This window comes from Oryx dammah, unplaced genomic scaffold, assembly GCF_014754425.2.
Source record: "Oryx dammah isolate SB20612 unplaced genomic scaffold, SCBI_Odam_1.1 HiC_scaffold_26, whole genome shotgun sequence".
Classification (NCBI taxonomy): domain Eukaryota; kingdom Metazoa; phylum Chordata; class Mammalia; order Artiodactyla; family Bovidae; genus Oryx; species Oryx dammah.
This window is the reverse complement of record NW_024070210.1, coordinates 80,171,775-80,193,272: the sequence shown is the minus strand read 5'-3', so window position 1 is coordinate 80,193,272 and position 21,498 is coordinate 80,171,775. Positions and strand designations below refer to the sequence as shown.

Sequence of the window (21,498 nt, the reverse complement as noted above, 5' to 3'; positions counted from 1 at the left end):
GGTTTGGGGCCCATTTTGACATTTAACACTTGGTGCAGCCCACACCACCCCTTGCATCTCTCCTGTGGTCTGCATTCCCCTTCCTTGAGGGGAACAGATGTGGGGAGGCTGTGGTGTCAGGAGAGACAATCAGCGTGGGGGAGGAGGTGGGAGTGCCGAGTCCAGCTAGGGCACAGGAAGGGCCGGGCTGTCCCATCAGGGAAGTGGGAGGGGGCCGAGGCGCCTGGAGGGAAGTGCCTGTTGCCCTGGGCTCAGAGCTACTAGCCTAGCAGCACGCTGACTCCATAACCTGCCCCAGAGTTACTCGGTTCAGCTGCAGCAGCATCGCGGCCGTGAGTTGGGGGGAAAGGGGAGAGCTGGGGCTCCTTTGCTTTAACCCTAAATCCTGGGGCTCCTTTGCTTTAACCCTAAATCCTGTGCCCCTGGCTTTTGCCTGAGCACCTCTGCAGTCTGGGTTTGAGGGGTGACATCAAACGAGTGGGGAGTCCCCTCACCGCCAGCTGGAAGAAGGCTGGGAGGCCCAGAGAGTACCTGGAAGGAGATGGGATTGCCGTGAGCTTGGGAGGTCTGGGAGCTAGTGGCTTGGTCCTGGTGAGAAGGGCACAGTTGGGGCTGGTCGGAGCATCAGACAGTAACTCACCCTGGCCCTCCTCAGCCCCAGGGGTCCACCCCCCAGGCAGTGTGGCGCAGGGCCCTGCGAGACCATGGCCCGCCTCTTCAGTCCCCGGCAGCCCCCCAGCGAAGACCTCTTCTACGAGACCTACTACAGCCTGAGCCAGCAGTACCCACTGCTGCTGCTGCTGCTGCTGATCGTGCTCTTGGGGCTCCTGGCGTTGCTCCCTGTGGCCTGGGCAAGTGGCAGGGTGAGCAGGGGAGTGGAGGGGGGCTCTGGTGCAGGCGTCCTTGAGGACTGCGGGACAGGCACTGCCTCCAGGGCATTTTCAGGGTTGGGATTCGTGGGTCTTCCTTTCAATGTGTTTTCTTTGCTGGGATCCGGGAAACAAGTGCTAGACCTTGCTAGGACCCGCAGTGACCCTGCACAAGTCACTGCCTCTCCGGGCACAGTCCTGGGTCTATGCGAGGAGACAGCTGGGCCCTCGATGCTTCTCACTTCACTGTGGGTCTGACCAGTCTTACCAGCGCCTGTGATCTGCTGGCCCTAGGATTAATCCAACGCCGGGTTTTCTGATTTTCCAGGGGGGAAATTACACTGGGCCCCATGGGAATCTGTTTCCTGGTTTTCTTTCCCTCTTCGGGGGCTGTGCCACAGTTGTACCCACAGACTCCCAGAAAGCACTTTCCATCCTGCTCTCATTTAGACCCCAGATAACCTATTTCCAGTTTCTTTTGTGGGGGAAAAGGGCTCTTCAGTTCCATTTCTGGAAATATCCTGCTCCATGTTTTCTTTCCACATTTCGGAGGCAAGGTGGGAAACCCACTGGATGAGACCAATGGTCCTCCTCCAAGTCCAGGAAGAGGTGGGGACAAGTGGTGGAGACTGGGAACGGGGTGGTGCTTCTACGCCTTGAGGAATGGGGAGATCCAGCTCCTAGGCAGGCAAGGGAGTTTCTCAGTGTCCCCCTGCCAAAGCACGGGGAGGTGGGGACAGGGCCTGAAACTCCGAGCCTCGAATTTCCCAAGCCAGTTGACCAGATTGGATACACTCAAGCTAAGTCCCTCTGTGAGCTAGAATTTTTGACTTCCTTTGGGATTCCAGGGGTGGGGTAGGGATGGGAGGGGTGCTACAGTTCCTATCTGACAGGTGAAAAACTTGAGGCTCAGAAAGGTCTAGATTCACAAGCGGCCAATATGAGGTTGGAGCAAGGTCTTCTGGGTCAGTTGCCCTGCAGTATGCAAGTGAGATAGCGAGTTGAATCACAGGAGACTGCTGGCTCTGTTGATTAAAAACAGATTATTAGCTTTTTCGTGTATTTCAATCTAATGTGAAAGACAAGTGGAGGTGCTTTGCTCACTGCTGTCTGCTCCTCCTCTTCTTGGATAAGCTCCCCAAACCCCACATTGCCATCTTGCCTCATGTTCCCCCTCCCCACCAGGAGCTGGCCGCAGACCCAGCCTTCCTGACCACTGTGCTGTGCGCTCTGGGCGGCTTCTCACTGCTGCTGGTCCTGGCTTCCCGGGAGCAGCGACTGCAACGCTGGACACGTCCCCTGTCAGGCCTCGTGTGGGCAGCACTGCTCGCACTGGGCCACAGCCTCCTGTTCACTGGGGGCGTGGTGAGCGCCTGGGACCAGGTGAGGCAGGTCGGGCAGGGGAATGGGGATTCCTAGGCCTCAAACATGCACCCAGGCTGGAAGAGCAGCGCAAGCTTGCAGCTTCCAGTGCCTCTCTCCCCCAGGTGTCCTTTTTCCTTTTTGTCATCTTCACTGTGTATGCCATGTTGCCCTTGGACATGAGGGACGCCATCACCGCGGGGGTCACCACCTCACTCTCACACCTGCTGGTCCTTGGACTGTATCTCGGGCCTCAGCCCAACTCTCGGCCGGCGCTGCTACCACAGGTGAGCACACAGGAAGCACAGGCTGCGTCCGGGGGCTGGCTCTGCTGGGCGCTGCTTGCTTCCTCTGGGGATTCACCAGCTGTTTTGTTGAGCTGACTCCATGGCAGGGCTCAGGGTTCAAACACAGACCTGGTGGAGCTGGTCCACAGTGCCAGCTCAATGCCTGCAAACGCCAGAAGAGGGCTCTGGCCCCCAGGGAAGGGAGTTCGCCAGGGGGCCAGGGTGATGGGGACAGATGTGGATAACAGAACCTTCACAGAGAATGTAAAAATTAGAGCTTGAGTAGTTTCCTACTGCCGCGTGGGCGGGGATGGTGGAGAGGTATTCCGGCAGAAGGTTTCTCGACCTAACAGGCTATGTTGGTGCAGCAACCAAGGGTCTGGATGGGGTGATGGGATGAGGGAGAAGAGCCCCCTACAGACTCCACAATGCGGCACCCGTTGCCTCGAAATACTCTTAACTGTAGAGTCCTCCCTGCCATCTCGGTTAGTCCCCCGCCACCACCCCGGGGTGCAGCATCCCCTGAGAATGACGCTCCCCGCAGCTGGCTGCAAACGCGGTGCTGTTCCTGTGCGGGAACGCGGCCGGAGCCTATCACAAGGCGCTGATGGAGCGCGCGCTGCGCGCCACGTTCCGGGAGGCGCTTAGTTCCCTGCACTCGCGGCGGAGACTGGACACTGAGAAGAAGCATCAGGTCCTCCGGGCCAGGAGGCCCAGCGGGGCTGGGGCTCGGAGAGGGGAGTTGTTTGGGTCCCACAACCGGGCTCCGGAGACTGAATGACTTTAGGCAGGTCACTTGACCTGCTTCCTCCTTTATGAAATATAGCTATTGCCCGCCTTGGAAGGCTGCTGTGAGGTTCAAAAAACCCTGAATCTTGTGAAAGCACTTTAGAGCCTTATGATATTAAACGAAGGGCTCTAATTCCTGTGTCGGTGCTGGAAGTTTAATCCCTAACATCGATCAGGGCAGAGCTGGAGCTGGGCTGTGGGCGGTGGGAAGGATCTGGGCCATCGCTCTGGTGAACACCTCTGGGGCTGGGGGAGTCTGTGGGCTCCTAGGGGTTTGAGGGGGGTGGGGCTCCTGGCTTTAGGGAGTGGGGGTGAGGGTTGGTGCTCATAGTTGCCTCCCTCAGGAACACCTTCTCTTGTCCATCCTTCCTGCCTACCTGGCCCGAGAGATGAAGGAGGAGATCATGGCACGACTGCAGGCTGGACAGGGGTCACGGCCAGAGAGCACCAACAACTTCCACAGCCTCTATGTCAAGAGGCACCAGGGAGTCAGGTATGAAGGATGGTCAGAGGGGAGGGAGTGTGGGCTGAGACCCCAGCCCCACTGATGCCCTCTGCCCTGCCCAGCGTGCTGTATGCTGACATCGTGGGCTTCACGCGACTGGCCAGTGAGTGCTCCCCTAAGGAGTTGGTGCTTATGCTCAACGAGCTCTTTGGCAAGTTCGACCAAATCGCCAAGGTCAGAGGGGGCTTCCTTCCCCACCTTGAAACTCCCCACCGTGGAGAGACCCTGCCAGGAAAAGTCCTGCCTTTATAAGATCCCTGTCCCACTTCCAAGCACATGGGGGCTCCCAGATACTCCAATGCCGTAGGAAACTTTCTCAAACATCCCCAGGTATGGAACTGCTCACTGCACACCTCAGACTTGGAGGGCTCTTTCAACATCCTCACAGATGCCCTAACCACAACACCCCCGAACAGACTCTGAGTCCCAGCACAGGTGGCTCTGGACACCACAACCAAATCTAGATGGATTTTTCTGATGCACTAATGTTAAGAGGCCCTTCCAAGGGAAATCTCTGCCCTCTGCATCCTCAGCTTAGCTACCTTGTTAGTCCCCAGGGATGCCCCCAAGAAATTTAATCTTGGGTATCCTCTAGAAAAAAACCCTCAATCCTGAGATGACTTTCATATGCTCAAATCTGGATACACCCTACATGCGCCAAAGCTGGAGAGATTCACAAACATCCCAACCCTTCAGACGACCTTCTGAGAAAGACACCCACATAGAAAACCTCAGCCAGCCCCATATCAAGTTGAGGGAGGCCCTAGATCTGATCTTGACACTCCCAACCTCAGAAGTTCTTCAGGGATACCACATTTGCTCCCACTTGTCCCAGCCCCTTCCTGCTTCCTCTGGCTGCTCACCAAGTGCCCCCAACCCTTGCACACCCTTCCCTAGGAGCACGAATGCATGCGGATCAAGATCCTGGGAGACTGTTACTACTGTGTCTCTGGGCTGCCGCTCTCACTGCCAGACCACGCCATCAATTGTGTGCGCATGGGGCTGGACATGTGCCGGGCCATCAGGTCACCTGGGGTGGGCAGGATGGATGTGCCGGGGAGCAGACAGGCGGGGGAGCAGACAGGATGGTGGAAGTCCTTCTGGAAAGAGGGCGGGGTACAGTACAGCATGGGTAGGGCTGAAGTCAGCACTCAGACTGTTCTCTACACATCTTGCTCAGGAAACTTCGGGCAGCCACGGGCGTGGATATCAACATGCGTGTGGGCGTGCACTCAGGCAGCGTGCTCTGCGGGGTCATCGGGCTACAGAAATGGCAATATGATGTCTGGTCCCATGATGTCACTCTAGCCAACCACATGGAGGCGAGTGGAGTGCCAGGGTGAGAGCTGGGGCTCCAGGAGGCTATAGCAAAAGACCCATCAGGCCTCCCACATGCCTAGTTTTCATAGTTCTTTAAAATGAGCATGTTCTCAAGTGGGGCTCAGGGAGATCCTAGGGACAGGGAGGGGAGCTGGGAGACACCTCCTGTAGCACAGGATCTTGCTGGAAGTCAGACCTCCAGGAATGATCCTCGAAAGAAATGAGAGGTGTGGAATCCCTCCCTCCTGACTGCCCTTGCCCTCTTCTTCCAGACGAGTACATATCACAGGGGCCACGCTGGCCCTGCTGGCCGGGGCTTATGCTGTGGAGGACGCAGCCATGGAACACCGGGACCCATACCTTCGGGAGCTAGGGGAGCCGACCTACCTGGTCATCGACCCCTGGGTGAGAAGCCAGCCTGGACCCTGTGACCTGGCCCACCTTGACATCCACAGCCAATGAGCCTGATCTTGTCCATGCCAGAGATTGAACTCCTGGGTCCTGAGGTGTAAATCACGAGGGAGGGGACACAGCCTTAAAGGAGTGTGGGGAGAATGGGGAAGTCAGGTCAACGTGATCTTGACTCTCAGCCCTCATATGGCCCAGGCTGCAGAGGAGGATGAGAAGGGCACTGCAGGAGGGTTGCTGTCCTCTCTGGAGGGCCCCACGATGCGTCCGTCCCTGCTGATGACCCGCTACCTGGAGTCCTGGGGTGCAGCCAAGCCTTTCGCCCACCTGAGCCATGTAGAGAGCCCTGTGTCCACGTCTACCCCTCTCCCGGTATGTGCACCTCCTTCATGAGCCCAGCACTTAACGTCAACCCACCTCCGTGGCCCACTGCCAGCCCTTCCTGCCCCTCCACCAGTGAGTCACTTGATGACATCCCAAGGTCCTGAACTGTCTGGTCACACCAGTCACTGGTTCAGGACCTTCCCTGCCCTTCTTTCCAGAGAAAGGACGAAGATGAGTTCCCTCTGAGCTCAGTTCAGAGAAGACTCAAGACCCCATAGACACCGAGTCCATTGCTCCCCAGCCTCCATTCAGGAAGCCCCTTCCCCCGGAACCATACTCCCTCCTAACTCTGAGGCCAGTGCTGCATACCCGTCCCCACCAGGAAATGGGTCTGTTTAGCTCAGACCGCACGCTCTCTTTTTCAGTCCCTACTGGGACCAGGACAGTGGGGGCCAATCACTCGTTGCCCCCACTCTCCAGCACTTGTACACAGATAAGATGAAGTGAAAGTGAAAGTCTCTCGTGGCCTTGAAGAGGAAAGTAACCATGAGTGGGCGGTCGGGGAGAGGGCAGGGAGGCCGGCTCGCCCCTTGTCTGGGGAAAGCTAGGGCAGGATGTTACTAGCTGATCTATGCAAAGCACTCCGAAGTAATGAGTGATTCATCTCTGCCAGGAGAGCCTGCATCTCCCCCACAGGCTCTTGGGACTTGATGACAAATGGCCTGAACCTCCTCATGCAGGGGCCCAGGCCATCCCCCTAAAGGCTTGCCCTGGGATTTGAGTCCTCAGCCTGTTCTCCTCCATTGTTCCCCATCTTCCCCCAAACTGTTCAGCATTCCTAGCCACTTGTCCACAGATCTTCCCAGAATCTTCTCAGCCAGGTAAACCTGCTTGGATTTATGGGACAACTCCAGAGTACCCTTTCTGTGTCCCATTCCCCCTCCTCTCCCATCCAACAGGAAAGCAGGCCAGAGACCAGTGAGCAGTGGGGTGCGGGGAGGGGTGGAGGACCTTGGCAGCAGTGGCTCAGTGGCTGAGTGCCTCAGCGTGGGGAAGGGGAGAGGTCAGAATGCTATGCTGGCAGGATGGAGAGGAAGGAAGGACCCAAGACCCAGTGACTATTGCAGGATGAGGCCGCCTGGTGTGGGTAGGGGAGAAGAGGGCTTGCCCAGGGGCTGTAAGACAGTGTTGAGTGCAGTCCTCATCCATCATGGTGGGGATGCCTCCTCAGAACCCTGCCAGACCTCCCTAAATCCTTCACTGTCATGCAGGCTAATAAGTGTCAGGGCAGAGTGGGAACCCCTTGTTCTAAGGTATCTTTCAATGCGGGACCACACCAGCCCAGAAACTCCCTTCTCAGTCCCTGACGTTCCAGGGTCTCATTTAAATGTTAGGGATCCTGAGAATCACACTTGGATTACTATTAAACAATGTGGAACTATGGGGTGACTGGGCAGTGTTTGTGTGGTGGCTACCATCCATCCGTATTTATTCCTTCTACAGTCTTTCAGTACCTACTATGTGGCATGCACTAGGGCAGTTCTTGAAAAGACAGAAATGAATGAGATAGTTCCCTGCCTTTAAATAATTTATAGGCATAGGGGAGGGCAGGAGGTAGTTTGATAAAAGTTAGACTCAGGTGTAGATGTATAGACGGTTCCATGCCTGAAATATACCTCTCAATCACTCTGTGTCTCCCTCTCTGCTCTTCTCACGTACACAGGGTTTTGGTTTGTGGGCCAAACCCACAGGGTGGCCCCCCTGTGACCTGTTTTCTTCACGTGAGCCAGGGGAGTGGGGAAGGATGGTCACCCTACATCTTGCCCTAGGTAGTGGCTGCGGCACTTCACCTCCTTCCTTGGCGCTCATCCTCAGTTGCATGCTGCTTCTCACATCTCTGCACACATTACATATTCCTTTTGGTGCAGAAGAGAATGACTGCAACCAGGTTTCTCTTCCTCTTCCCCCTTCTTCTCCACTTTTGGTTCTCTCCCCTACCACCTCCCAGCTCAGCCTGATCATCATGAAAGGGCAGAGGAGATTCAAAGTGTTCTGCATTGCCATTCCAGTTTCAACCAACAGGGATTTTTTTGGCATGGGGTGACGGGCAAGTCACTGCCTTGGGAATCTGTTGCAGCCCTTAGGGAAGATGAGACACAAGAAATCACAGCCATCAAGCCTACAGAAGATCCAGGGTTGCCTCTTAAGTGATAGAAACTATGAGGAAATCAGAGGGCATAGAGATTCTTGGAGTCTGAAAGGTCAGAAAGAAGCTTGAAGAAATAAATGTGGTTTGTGGGCAGGTGGAATTTGGTAGAGATGGAAATGGAGTTAGAAATGGTGATGTGTTTATAGAGAGCTAGAGATAAAGATAGAACGGGAGAGAGAGAGAGTTGGGTCAGATGCTCAAGTCAAGGCCCGTGCAAATTTGAAATGCCTCGCTGCAGAGAGGCTCCACCATGGTGGAGGATGCTCACCATCTTTCATCTTCCTCCATCCCTGTGTTCTCCTTGCAGGAGAAGGCCCTGTCTTCCTTCAGCCCCCAGTGGAGCCTGGACCGGTGAGGTGGCCTGAGCAAATTTGAGTGGGGTTGTCCCTGTGACCTACCTCCATCCTTCCTGGGGGGGCTGCTCCTGCTTTGCCCAGATGCTTTTGACGGTCTTCCTGGTGACACACTGGGCTCTCACTGTTCAGGAGCCGTACCATGCGGGCACTTGACGAGGAACTAGACACTGGGGATGCCAAGTTCTTCCAGGTCATCGAACAGCTCAATTCTCAGAAGTATGGAGATCTGAAGAGGGCTGGGAGGGCTGGGAGGGCTGGAGGCCAGGGCTTGGGTGGTAGAGGAAGGACAGTGCTTCCTCTGCCCAGAAAGGAAGGGAAAACCTTCCCAGCTCTAGCCTTTCCACTCACCTGACCACACCTCCCCTCCCTGCCCCTTCCTCTTCTGGGCTTACTGCCTCCCATCTCCCATCAGACAGTGGAAACAGTCAAAGGACTTCAATCCACTGACACTGTACTTCAGAGAGAAGGAGATGGAGAAAGAGGTAGGCTGGGGAGATGGCGCCAGAGGGTTTCCCAACCTCAGTTTCTCTGCCTTGGGGAGGCACAGGCCCTGTGGCCCACCTCCCTTTCCCAGTTCTGGTCAGTTTGTGACCTTGGAGGGGTGACGGGCTCGTTCTAGTCCTTTGAATTACTGGTTGGTGATGAGAGGAAGGAGGACAGCTCCTTGGAGAACCGGTAGGGGCTTCCTGGGTCAGAACTGGAGGGTAGGACAGTGAGGCTGGGGGCCACTTCTTGCTTGGGATTGACACCTTCAAGGTGATGGGCAGCAGTGGTGCCGACCCCTCCCCAACCCTTGCAGTATCGGCTCTCTGCACTCCCCGCCTTCAAATACTATGCAGCCTGCACCTTCCTGGTTTTTCTCTCCAACTTCATTATCCAGATGCTGGTGACAAACAGGTGAGAGACCCCTAGAAAAAGAAAGCCCTGATTCTCCAAAAGAGGTCCCCTGGCTCTTCCAGACCCCTAACACACACTTTCTTCCCTTAGTCACTTCCCCTCGGCTCAGGGCACTGAACCACAGAGGAAATGGAAATACTTGTTCTGGGGAACCAGTAATCGTAGCCCTCATCTCACTGTCTTCCATCCTGTGCACTTTCTGCATGCCCCCGAGCATTTTCACTCGCCTATCTCCCTGTTCTAACAACAGTCCCACGAGATTTGGATTTCTTTTGTTTCCATTAAGAAATCCAAATCTCACAGCAAATGAGCTTAGAGAGTAGGTCCTCACTCAGTTCGCTGCTAGGAAGGGTGAGGACTCATTCAGAACCCAGCCAGGTGAAAGAACTTTGGCCCAAAAGCCCAGAGACCGGTCTGACGCAGCCTCGGCCACTCTCATGAGCCCCCGTCCCTTCAGAAACTGTCCCTGCGTTATCCCAGTACTGTCCAAGACCCTGCAGCTTTACCAGGTCATCAGTATGTAATGTCTTTCATCTCCAGCAGCAGCCAGTTCAGATCCCCAGGACCACTTTTCCCTGTGTCTCCCACCCAGACTACAGGATGTCTTTCCAGCACACAGAAAGCCTCTTCTGGCTCCTCAAGGCCTCATTCTTGTCTCTCTGTAGGCCTCCAGCTCTGACCATCACCTATAGCATCACCTTCCTCCTCTTCTTCCTCCTCCTCTTCGTCTGCTTCTCAGAGCATCTGATGGTGAGGTGGGCTTAGGGGCAGAGTGGCGAGCTGGGGCCCTGACCACGACCTGGCCCATAGTGGGTGCTCCAGCTGCAGGGCTAAGACTCCCGTGCTCCTTCCACAGAAGTGTGTCTTGAAAGGCCCCAAGATGCTGCACTGGCTGCCCACCCTGTCTGTCCTGGTGGCCACACGGCCAGGACTGCGAGTGGCTCTGGGCACCGCTGCCATCCTGCTCGTCTTCCTCATGGCCATTACCAGCCTGGTGAGAGAGAAGGGGCCCTGTGCATCCCCCTCAGGCCATGCTGGGCCTTCCAGAGGCTGAAAGAGGACCCTTGGATTTGGGAGAACAGCTGGACTAAGGCCAGGGATACTGGAAATGTTGTTGCTGCTGCTGCTGCTGCTGCTGCTAAGTCGCTTCAGTCGTGTCCGACTCTGTGCGACCCCACAGACGGCAGCCCACCAGGCTCCCCCACAAGTATAAATGAAAATTACAGTCATGCACAGCCTACCACCTGGGCGTAATCATCATTAATAACACTTTGGTGGACATCCTTCCTATCTTTTTTTCTATGTAGGCAGCTTTTCCTTACTTACCTTGAAAATGAAAGTAGTATTAGTCGCTCAGTGGTATCTGACTCTCTGTGACCCCATGGACTATAGCCTGCTAGGCTCCTCTATCCATGGGATTCTCCAGGCAAGAATACTGAAGTGGGTTGCCATTCCCTTCTCTAGGGGATCTCCCCAACCCAGGGGTTGAACCTGGGTCTCCCAAATTGCAGGCAGTTTCTTTCCTGTCTGAGCCACCGGGGAAGCCCTGCCTTACACAATTATGATTTTGAAAGCTGAGTTTGGCAGGTTGTTTAGAACTTAGAATCATTCCTAGAATTCTATCCCTGAAAAACACTTTAGGAATCATCCCCCAACCAAGTTACAAAAGCGGAAGCTGAGGCCCAGAGAGATTACATGGTTGGCAAAAGATCACACAGTGATCTTGGATTATGGATCTTTTGATCCATGACATTCTAGTGCTCATGACACCCACTCCCCCAATCCCTGCTCACTCCCAGCAAGGACCCCAGCACCGAGACTCCCTCACCAACCAGGGAGGACAGCAGGGTCCGCCACTTTGGCAGAGTCTGGCCCTGACTCACCCCGGGTCAGCTGATACCCTGCTAAAGTCACCATCGTGCCCAAGCAGCTGCCTGCTGCCCCAGCTCCTTGTCTCCCACAGGTCTTCTTACCAGCAGCATCAGCCTGCCCTTTCCAGGCTCCCAATGTATCCTCCATGGCTTCCAACCTCTCCTGGGAGATCCCTGGGTCCATGCCTCTCATCAGCGTCCCGGTGAGTGTCCCCCACAGCCCTGACTGTCCCTCCCACACTCCATCCTGCGGACAGGGACAGACACAAGTCCCACTCGGTGTGAGTTTGCGTGGCTGTCGCCTCTGCCCCTCTTGATGGGACAGGAGCCCTGGGGTGTCCCCTGCCCCTGCCCGCGGGACAGGCCCCGCCTCCTGACCGCCCTGCCTGGCCCTCAGTACTCCATGCACTGCTGCGTGTTGGGGTTCCTGTCCTGCTCCCTCTTCCTGCACATGAGCTTTGAGCTGAAGCTGCTGCTGCTCCTGCTGTGGGTGACGGCCTCCTGCTCCGTCTTCCTGCACTCCCACGCCTGGCTGTCCGACTGCCTCATCGCCCGCCTCTACCTGGGCACCTTGGACTCCAGGTGTGCACAGCCGCTGCACAGATGGGCCCAGGCTAGGATGGGACAGAGCAGAACTGTCCGCATCTCTCTGCCTGAACCACCCACAGGGCAAAGAGAGAGGGAGGCAGAGGGCTCTATGGGTCCTGGTGCGGGAAGTGATGGGGAGGCCATGGGACAACCCTGATCTGTGGCCTCCTCAGGCCAGGGGTGCTGAAGGAGCCCAAACTGATGGGAGCAGCCTCCTTCTTCATCTTCTTCTTCACCCTCCTAGTCCTGGCTCGGCAGGTAAGTCTCCCAGCTCACCACTCTAGGGCCTCCCTAGGAAGGGTGAGGCGGGGTCCCCATATATGTAACTTAGTCCCTCTCACCCTTTCCCTTAATCTCACATTTCCAGGGGTGAACCCAAATGGTCTGTCCATTGGCAGCTTCTAAGTGACATTTCCTGCTCCCTTTCTTCTTCTTTGCTCCCCAAGGGGTGTGCCCTTAAATCCTCCCCTCCGCCCCTCCCTCCCACACCAATCTAGGAAAATCATGTTTAAGAAAAAACATCTTCTGCCCCCACCGCCCTCCCTCATTTGAATCTAGATTCGAGGCAGTCTCCCTAGGCAGAGTTGCACCTTAAGCTTTTCTCTAAACTGGGGGTATAGCGTGATTTCAGCATCATGGAATGAGGGGTGAATGCTCAGAAGCCGGGCCCTCCTGTACCGTATCTCCCCACGGCCCCCTATGACCCTCCACAGAATGAATATTACTGCCGCCTGGACTTTCTGTGGAAGAAGAAGCTGAGGCAAGAGCAGGAGGAGACGGAGACGATGGAGAACCTGACTCGGCTGCTCTTGGAGAACGTGCTCCCTGCCCACGTGGCCCCCCAGTTTATTGGTCAGAATCGGCGCAATGAGGTGACTCCCCACCCCCAACTCCTGAGCCCCAGAGGATGGAAGCCTTGGCTTGGCCCATCTTGTCTGCGCTCCTGCCTGACGGGCTGGGCGGCCACCCAAGCCCCGATGCCTGTCAGGGGCCTCCATCTTTTCAAGTTCTTAGGCTCTTTTTGGTGAGCACAGTCTCTGCCTCCCAAGGTCTTCCTGGGAAGGAGTGTCCTCTCCAATGGCTGCTCCCTACCCTTCAAAAGCCTCATGGAGTGTCAATGGGAACTGTGTGAAGGACACAGTCCTCCCATCTCTCTACCCCTTCACTGTCCAGTCTGGTAGCCATTAGCCCAGTGTAGCCATTAATTAAAATAGAAGATTCAGTTCCTCGGTCACGCTGGCCTCATTTCAAGTGCTCCACCGCTGCTTTGGCTAGTGGCCACCGTATAGAACAGTGCAGCCAACAGAACATTTCCATCACCACGGAAACTTCTGCTGGATGCTGCTGCTCTAGACTCTTCTTTTCCCTACTATTGCTTTTTTATTTTTTAGTTTGAATAGCAAAATTTATTTCTCAGAGTTCTGGAGGCTATTACTGCTTCATTTTATCTTCCAAAGTGTAGCTATCTTTGTAAGCTGACTTAACACTTTTCAACAATAAGACATAAAGATAATTCCCATGGATATGATCCCAGTTCCAAAAGAGACTCCCTTCACGCTGCTGTGAGGTGATCTTGACTCCGAACCTCTCTCTTTCCTGGAATCACAGTGAGACCCAATCTTTAACTCCTGAGTCACATCCCTGGAGTAACCTGACTCTACCCCTCTCCTTCCTTCCTGATCTTTCTTAAACTGAGGGGGAGGAGTGTGGACACAGGGAGGAGGACCCATACAGACCCAGAGGGGGGAAGAACATGGCGTGACCCCTCACCCTGGCCCCCTGCCCTCCCAGGACCTCTACCACCAGTCCTATGAGTGTGTGTGTGTCCTCTTCGCCTCGGTCCCAGACTTTAAGGAGTTCTACTCTGAATCCAGCATCAACCACGAGGGGCTAGAGTGTCTGCGGCTGCTCAATGAGATAATCGCTGATTTTGATGAGGTGACAGCTCCAAGGATCACCCCCAGACCCTATGTCCTGGATTCTAGAATTTCCCACCAGGCCCTCCTTCCATTTCACTCTCTTGGCCAGGAGGACCATCCTCCCCTCCCCAGCCCTCCTGCTCCTCCTCTGATCCCCCAGCTCTGCCTTCCCCAACAACTCTGCTCACTGCTGACTCCCGCCCTGCCACCATCCCTGACCCGACAACTGGTCCTTTAGCTTCCAAAAGCCTGGGGCTGGGCTTCTGGGAGAGAGCCAGAGAGACTGGGGACACAGCCTCCTTTCTGTACAGCTGCTCTCCAAGCCCAAGTTCAGTGGGGTGGAGAAGATCAAAACCATCTGCAGCACCTACATGGCAGCTACCGGCTTGAACGCCGCCTCTGGGCAGGATGCACAGCAGGTGCCGCGTCTCCCTTCCTTACCTACTAACCCTCTTCTGGGCCCTCCTTGGTGGGCCCGTACGTGGGCCTTATCCCTGTGCCTTCATTGACCCATCCTGGTGGGCTGGCCCTTTGCCAGGATGCTGAGCAAAGCTGCAGCCACCTTGGCACCATGGTAGAGTTTGCTGTGGCCCTTGGATCTAAGCTGGATGTCATCAACAAGCACTCATTCAACAACTTCCGCTTGCGTGTAGGTGAGGACCCTCCCTTCCTGGGGCAGTTTGGGACCTCCTTCTCAGCTTCCCAAGCTTTCCCTCCCCCAAGTCCTTTGTTAGCTGCTCCCCAACTCATCCCGGAAAACCCCTGCAGACTCACCCCTTGGCATGGAGCATGGAGCTAGGAGGCCCATCTACTTCCTTCCCTAAGCAGCGCTCCTCTGGCCCGTCCTTTCCTCCAAGGCCCCCAGCCCCTTCAGTCTAGTTCCCTGAGATTCTTCCCCCTGCTCCTTCTTCAAAATTCCCCCTCAGAGCCCCTCTTTACCACACCTCTTGTCAGGGTTAAACCACGGACCTGTAGTGGCTGGAGTGATCGGGGCCCAGAAACCACAATATGATATCTGGGGCAACACGGTGAACGTGGCCAGCCGCATGGAGAGCACAGGCGTCCTGGGCAAGATTCAGGTGAGGGAGCCACTCAGAAGCGTGGGGGCAGGGGGACAGTGTTAAGGACACCCCCGCATTCCTTCACCCCTTTCCAATTGCAGGTAACAGAAGAGACAGCCTGGGCCCTGCAGTCCTTAGGCTACACCTGCTACAGCCGGGGCATCATCAAGGTCAAAGGCAAAGGGCAGCTCTGCACCTACTTCTTGAACACAGATTTGACACGAACTGGACCTCCCTCAGCCACCCTAGGCTGAGAACCCAACCCTGTCCTCTCCATCTGTAAGATCCTCAGTAAAGAGACTCTGGTATGTCTGGGTTAGAATTGATGTCAGAAGCTGCTAGTTTAGCTGAGGATTAGTTTATCTTCTCCTTGCCTCTCAGTAGGACTGCTTCTTCCCAGGCCACACTGAATGTATGTGTGCAAGTGTGCGCATGAGTGTGTTAAAAAGGAGTGATTTTTTTTCTCACAAGCTCAGCAAAAGGACTGCTTCTGCCTCTCTGCCTGCATGCCAACCTGATTCCAGTATTGGGCACCCTTGGAAGTAGGAAGAATTTTATCCACGTGACTCAAAACAAAGACTTGTCCTCTCCGGCTTCCCACCCACAGATACTGGAAAGAGTCTCCAGGAGAATGTCATTTGATTTTTATTTACACAACAAACACTAAATAAACACCTGTTATGTGCTTGCTATGTAGCATGGGTGGGAGGCCTGGGATATAATCTATTAGGTCCCTCCTCATTTCTGCTGCTGTTCTCAAGCTGACCCACCATGCTTTCTAGCAAGGACATGTATACAGTTGGGGGTCTCCAATTCTCAGGTCTCTCAGATTCTCCATTGCTTCCTTTTGCCTCCTGCCCAGATGTTGATATTACATAGGTCCTAAAGCATCCATGGCTCATTCCTGCTCACGTTTTGGGGTCCATGAGAGGTATCTTGATGTGCGGATGTTACACGAGGATTTTTGACTTTTCTCATAGTTGTCTTTCTCTTTTTATGCAAGAGATTCAAAAAGTAAACTGCCGCTACCATCTTCTTAAAATGCTGTCAGAACAGAGCCAGTCCAAGGCTCTCCAAGACAACAGTCTTCCCAAGTAAAGAATGACCCAACCCTCTTGCTTTTGCAAATCTTCATTTCCTAAGGGTGATCACATCACAGAGGACCTTCAGCTCCAGCCTGTGCCACGGCATTTTACGGGCTGGCAAGATGCTGATGTGCAGAGTTCTAAGGAATAAGATCTGATGACTTGGCTCGCTGGTGAGACTGCCTCGGAAGAGAGAGGGAAGAGAGGCAATCCCCTAAGATCTCTCCCATTGACAGGACAAAGAGTACTGGCAGGAGGTTGGAGTCCCGCTAACAAAGATTCCCACCCCAGCCTTCTGGGCAGGTCTAAAGGTTCTTCCTGTGCTGAGTCAGGGAGTCTGGAGTGATGGGCACACCTGGGTGGTCTTCCTTGGCTATCTCCTTCAGGGGTCTGCAGACCTGTGTTGTTCCAAGTATGATCTACAGATTACCTTTCTCAGAATCGGGGTGGGAAGGTCTGATTTCTCTGTCTCTGTGTCCCAAAACTGAAAAGCACAGGAAACTAAAGGATGTGCCACTCTGCTATTGAGGAGCAACCAGGAGCACCCCAGTCCCCCATCATGAACACACCACACACACCCGGGTTGACCCAGTTTCAGACTTCAGTTTTAATTGTAAAGCTGCCTGTGGGGACCTGGTTCCCATTCAGCCCTGAGTTGTGCCCCTCCCCGCCTTCCGCTCCTCTCTCCCACCAGCGTTCTCTTCTTGGGGGAAGGAGGGGGCTGGTCAACAATTGGGTCAGGCCAGTGGGGAGGGCATTCCCCCAGGAGGAAAGCTACCGTCCTTGCACTGCGGCCACCCAGCAGGCCTAGTTGAGTTCGCTTCACTCGAGAGGGTTGGTGGAGGCAGTGAGGCTCTCGGCGGGGTCAGGCTCGGGAGAGGCGGGGATGCCCCTCACCGTCTGGGCCAGGGTGCCCCCGCGACGGCTGCTGGACGCCTCGGAGCCGGTGCCCTCCAACAGCTTGGCGACGAAGCCCACGCCGGCCGAGCGCAACAGGCCGCCCCCGGCGCACGCGTACAGCAGGGGGTTCACGCTGCTGCTCAGGAAGGCCAGCGTGATGAGCACGCGGCGGGCCAGGAGCAGCCTCTCACCCACCGGTCCGGAACCCAGGGCCTTGCCCGCTGCCGCGCGGAACCCCTCGGCCAGGTTCACCATGTGGTAGGGCAGCCAGAAGGCGGCGAAGGCCAGGATGATGAGCGCCACCAGGCGGCCGGTGCGGCGGCTGCGGCGGAAGCGCCGGGCCCGCAACCTGCGCCCAATGTCGCAGTAGCTGGCCACCACGACCAGGAAGGGCAGAAGGAAGCCGGTGATCACCTCGAAGAACAGATGGAAGGCCCGATGTCTTTCGCTGGGGTACTTCAGGAAGCAGGTCAGGCTCCTATTGTTCAATTCCAAGTGCACCGTGCGGTACAAGACGACGGGAGTGGCCAGCAGAACAGACACCACCCAGATGCCGGCCAGCACCCGCCAGGCTACTGCCTTGGTGCGCAGCTTCTGGGACACAAAGGGGAGGGCCACTGCCAGGGAGCGGTCCAGACTCATGGTCGTGATAAGTAGGACGCTGGCATACATGCTGACTCCACAGACATAGTGGAACAGGCGGCAGCCGGACAATCCGAAAGTCCAGGTGCCTTGGGCCACAGAGTGGAGGAAAAAGGGGGCAGTGAGCAGCACGGCCAAGTCGGCCAGAGCCAAGTGCAGCACCATCAGGGCAGTGACAGAGCGCTTCTGCAGCTTTGCCAGGACGCTCCACACCACAAAGCTGTTGCCAGGAAGCCCTACAGCCAGCGCCACTGACAGCACGATGAGGACCAGCAGAGGGATGAAACTGACTCCTGATGAGGAGGCTGCTGCAGGAGACGTAGTGTTCATGGCTATAGCAAGGACCTGAAGAGTGAGGGTGACACGGGCATGAAGGAAGGGTTTCCTGACACTCTGGACACACCTAGTCTGGGCACTCTCATCCATCTCCAAAGGTCAGCACCATCAGATGCTGCTCACCAGGAAATACTACCCTCATCACCACCCACTGACCTGTCTTAAGGGGATCTGGCTGAATAGAAAGATTAATTTCCTAACTGGGCCACAGAGCCCCTTCCTACCCATAGACCCAACTGCAAAATATACAGCAACAGCAGAAGCAGTATTTCCAGACCCGTCAGCCTCCACCCCTTAGGAGACCCTAAAAGCTAGAACCAAAGTGAAGGCTTTTCTTAACAATGCTGCACCTCTCAGAAGGCTAGCTCCTTTTCCCTACCACCACTCCATCCCTGCCAGACTCTCAGCCCACTCAAGTGCCACTGCCCTCTTCCAATCACCTACCCACTCACCCCAGAGGTGCCCAGGGTCCAACAAGAATAACAGGGATGGGGAAGATTTCTTGGACAGGAGACAAGACCAAGTCCTCTAAAGTTCCTTTACCACTCATCAGCTTTCTTTGGAAGTCCTTTGGACCTTAGAGTTGTGCTCTCTCCCCCCACCTCCCCTACTCCTAGGGTACTTACTTAAGGCTTTGCTGGGCACTGGTTGGAAGCTGGTGCCAATCCCAGGGTGAGGGCAGAACGGCGTAGCCTATCCCAAGATCTGTGCCGGTGTCAGGGGCCTGGCCTGGGGTCTGGGTGCTATCAGTTAAGTCGGCTAGAGAGGAAGTACCACAGAGCAGGGGAGGGAAGATGCATCTTCCTGAGGGTGGGGCGGAAACTTCTACTCGCTCCCTTCACTAGGTGGGGTGGAATAGTCTTTGTGTTCCAGAGTCCAGTGGGAAGGAGGACTCCTCAGGGGTGGGGCCAGAAGAGAAGCGCCCCAAAGGGGTAGTGAAAGAGGAAAGAGGAGAGAGGGGGTGGGTAGGCTGAAGTGTGGCCTCAGATGCAGGTCTAGACTGAAGAATCTAACAGAATGATGAAGGAGGAGGGAAGGAAGCCAGAGAGGGGAAATGGACTCAGACTGAGAGGTCAGAATGTTGAGTATCTTTATATCTTCTGTGAACGATGTAGATTTTCAGATTAATAGGAAATGTGGGCTGGGGCTGTGGCTCAGTTCTGGGTTCGGGTCAGGTGATGTCATGACTTAAAGAGGACAGCACTCTGCCTTTGGCTTGGTTTCAAGCTGTGACTGGAATATGGTGGAGAGGACCCCCTTCCAGCACCCTCCATCCCTCCCCTCATTTAAAAGAACTAGTTCCATTCTAGGTCCATCTCCCTTTTCTTTCGTAGAAGCCAAATGGTCTCTCTAGTATCACTGCTACTGCTATTGCTAAGTCGCTTCAGTTGTGTCCGACTCTGTGCGACCCCATAGACGGCAGCCCACCAGGCTATCCCATCCCTGGGATTCTCCAGGCAAGAACACTGGAGTGGGTTGCCATTTCCTTTTCCAATGCATGAAAGTGAAAAGTGAAAGTGAAGTCGCTCAGTCGTGACCGACTCTTATCGACCCCGTGGACTGCAGACTACCAGGCTCCACCGTCCATGGGATTTTCCAGGCAAGAGTACTGGAGTGGGGCGCCATTGCAGAGTGACAATTTCTTCCCCTTCCTGAACCACTTGCCTTGCACTTGCCAGTGTGGCCATGCTGCCACATGAATTCAGACTTAAGATGTGGGCGCTGGACAAGTAAGTCAACACCACTGCTTTCCCACCTTCCCACAGCTGACGTCTGTCCCACCTTAGACACAGAGGGAAAGCAGAGATGAGCACAAGAAGCAGGCATGAGAGAGGGGGAAACCAGGAATGTGGAAAGTGAAACATCCCCCAAAAGGACCACTCTTCCCCCTCCCTGGAAGGAGGGCACGCTCCTCTTCTTGACTTTCCTGCAGAAGCTAAGAACCAAGAAGTCTAATCTTCAATCCAATCACTAGCCTTCTTGCTTCCCTTCCAACTCCACTTCTTGGGAAATATGCATAATGGTGGTAATGGGTAAGAGTGGAATGGTGGTCATTGAGGTCCCTTAACCTTTGTAGTGGCCCCAGCTTTCCTGCTTTGAGAAAAGCCAGAGCAGGACTTCCCTGTGGTTAAGAATCTGCCTGCCAGGGGACATGGATTCAATCCCTGCTCCAGGAAGATTCCACATGCCAAGGGGCAACTAAGCCTGTGCGCCACGATTCCTGAACCCAAGGTCTAGAGCCTTTGAGCCACAACGAGAGAAGCGCCCTCAGTGAGAAACTCACACACCACAACTAGAGAGTAGCCCCCACTCACCACAACTTGAGAAAGCCCGTGCACAGCTACGAAGACCCAGCACAGCAAAAAATAAGTAAATTAAATTCTTTTAAGAAATAAAAAAAGAAACGAGCCAGAGCAGATTTGACCCAGCAGCTATCAGCTAGAGGATATGATGAAAAGAAATGGGCTGAAACCGCAGCAGGAACTGGAGGCAGAGTTGAGGAAGAGCTTTCTGACCACAGACGGCCTGTGGGATGGGGAATGTGTAACAGGAGTTAGGAAGCCTCTGCTCTGGTGCACAAGGACCGGAAGAAAGCCATGAAGTCAGTGTTTGGGGATAGAAGCTTCTGGCTCAGAGCTCTGGGGTCACCCAGAGGCCCCTTCTGACAAGAACTACGTTGTCTTTGCCTCCTCTTCCACGTTGCTCCCCACCTCCATCTCTATGATCTTTCTCCCCCAGACTAGACGCTCTAACCATACTTTCTGCCCCACCCCCGAGTCCAGAGCTCTGTCCAGCCCCAGTTTTGGTGGCCCTGGCCTGACCCTGAGGACTGGATTTCCTCTAACTTGACTTCTGCCTGGGTGGTGTGAACAGTCACAAAAGCAGAACCTAGGGTGATTGATGGTCGGTGTGACCACTCAGGTAATCAAGCATCTAAGTTTGTTAGAGACTCAGGGAGCTGAGACAAGAGACTTGCAGTGCTAAAACTGAGAAAGCCCTAGGCAAATAGGGATGAGCTGGTTACCCAGTGACCACACGTGTGTGCACATGGACATCCCCTAAAAAGGACTCCATCCTACATTCTCAAACTCAAAAGTGTCAAGATCCAGAACAACTTTGAGACCTAGAGAGATTCCAAAAGATGGGAACCGAGAAGTATTGGGGGAGGTGAGGAACAGCTAGCAGTCTTGGGAGAAGCCAAGACTTGGCAGAGAGGAAAAAGAGAGAAAGGAGAAGTGGCATCTCCCTGAAAAATTCTTTTTGTCTTCCAGATATCCACACCGTTCCTCATACCCCTCAACTCCAACCCCCAGAAGCCTCCTGGGTGAATGACTGTCTGCTCCTGAGCTCCCTTTTTTTAGTCAGGTGACCTTTTCAGGGAGAGTTACATTCAGAGAAGGTAAGTCTCTGACTTCAAGGTCCCTCCCTCACTGTTCCAACCACAAGACAGACAAGAAAACTTTCCTTTCAAACCCTACAGACTGACTTTCCCCTCCCAGAGCCAGTTTCCCCCCCACTTAGCTCTAACAGACCCAGAGAATAGATCTTTATCACCATCCCTCTGCCAAGCACTCACACCTTTCCTTCCTCTTTCTTTTATTTCCAGAGAGGTTCTATGGGTTGGCTTGGGGGAACCAGGCCATCTGGGCTGGGGAGGACAGGTTAAGATGCCACCGAGGGCTTGCACGGCCCAGCCTTGGCCTGACCCAGCAGTGAGCTAGGTGAACACCGGGTAGTTTCACTCAAGTAGGATGAACCACTGGAGGGAG

The 21,498-nt window shown here is 54.8% G+C and overlaps 2 protein-coding genes across 4 annotated transcripts; one reads left to right on the top strand and one right to left on the bottom strand.

Moving 5' to 3' along the window:
- The first annotated feature begins 235 nt into the window (after positions 1-235).
- Positions 236-15,880, top strand: ADCY4 (adenylate cyclase 4). 3 transcript variants are annotated; one of them, XR_005718785.1, is made up of 27 exons: positions 236-332; positions 656-863; positions 2,055-2,252; positions 2,357-2,518; positions 3,063-3,212; positions 3,652-3,800; positions 3,875-3,986; positions 4,710-4,837; positions 4,993-5,151; positions 5,405-5,537; positions 5,739-5,912; positions 8,381-8,424; positions 8,559-8,645; positions 8,842-8,911; positions 9,229-9,326; positions 9,992-10,076; positions 10,183-10,320; positions 11,290-11,400; positions 11,595-11,779; positions 11,959-12,043; positions 12,499-12,657; positions 13,577-13,723; positions 14,016-14,123; positions 14,243-14,357; positions 14,659-14,783; positions 14,867-15,070; positions 15,237-15,880. XR_005718785.1 is itself a non-coding variant. In XM_040227355.1 (26 exons), exons 2-26 carry the CDS (start codon positions 705-707, stop codon positions 15,017-15,019), a joined length of 3,234 nt encoding a protein of 1,077 aa, XP_040083289.1. In that variant the 5' UTR covers positions 236-332; positions 656-704; the 3' UTR covers positions 15,020-15,738. The 3 variants fall into 3 exon arrangements, 2 of the variants coding, with proteins under 2 accessions (XP_040083289.1, XP_040083290.1); XM_040227355.1 differs by having other exon boundaries at positions 14,867-15,738; XM_040227356.1 differs by lacking the exon at positions 236-332 and having other exon boundaries at positions 392-863; positions 14,867-15,738.
- A 557-nt stretch (positions 15,881-16,437) lies between these two features.
- LTB4R (leukotriene B4 receptor) lies at positions 16,438-19,148 on the bottom strand. Its single transcript, XM_040227359.1, has 2 exons — positions 18,355-19,148; positions 16,438-17,737 (listed from the first exon to the last, which is right to left on the bottom strand). Exon 2 carries the CDS (start codon positions 17,720-17,722, stop codon positions 16,673-16,675), a length of 1,050 nt encoding a protein of 349 aa, XP_040083293.1. The 5' UTR covers positions 17,723-17,737; positions 18,355-19,148; the 3' UTR covers positions 16,438-16,672.
- Positions 19,149-21,498: the final 2,350 nt, after the last annotated feature.

Excerpts from the sequence above, each read along its gene's own strand:
- LTB4R (XM_040227359.1), bottom strand. The coding sequence starts at position 17,722 with ATGAACACTACGTCTCCTGCAGCAGCCTCCTCATCAGGAGTCAGTTTC.
- ADCY4 (XM_040227355.1), top strand. The coding sequence starts at position 705 with ATGGCCCGCCTCTTCAGTCCCCGGCAGCCCCCCAGCGAAGACCTCTTC. Across the intron at positions 10,321-11,289 it reads TCATGGCCATTACCAGCCTG|GTCTTCTTACCAGCAGCATC; the intron begins GTGAGAGAGAAG and ends TGTCTCCCACAG. Across the intron at positions 11,780-11,958 it reads CTGGGCACCTTGGACTCCAG|GCCAGGGGTGCTGAAGGAGC; the intron begins GTGTGCACAGCC and ends TGGCCTCCTCAG.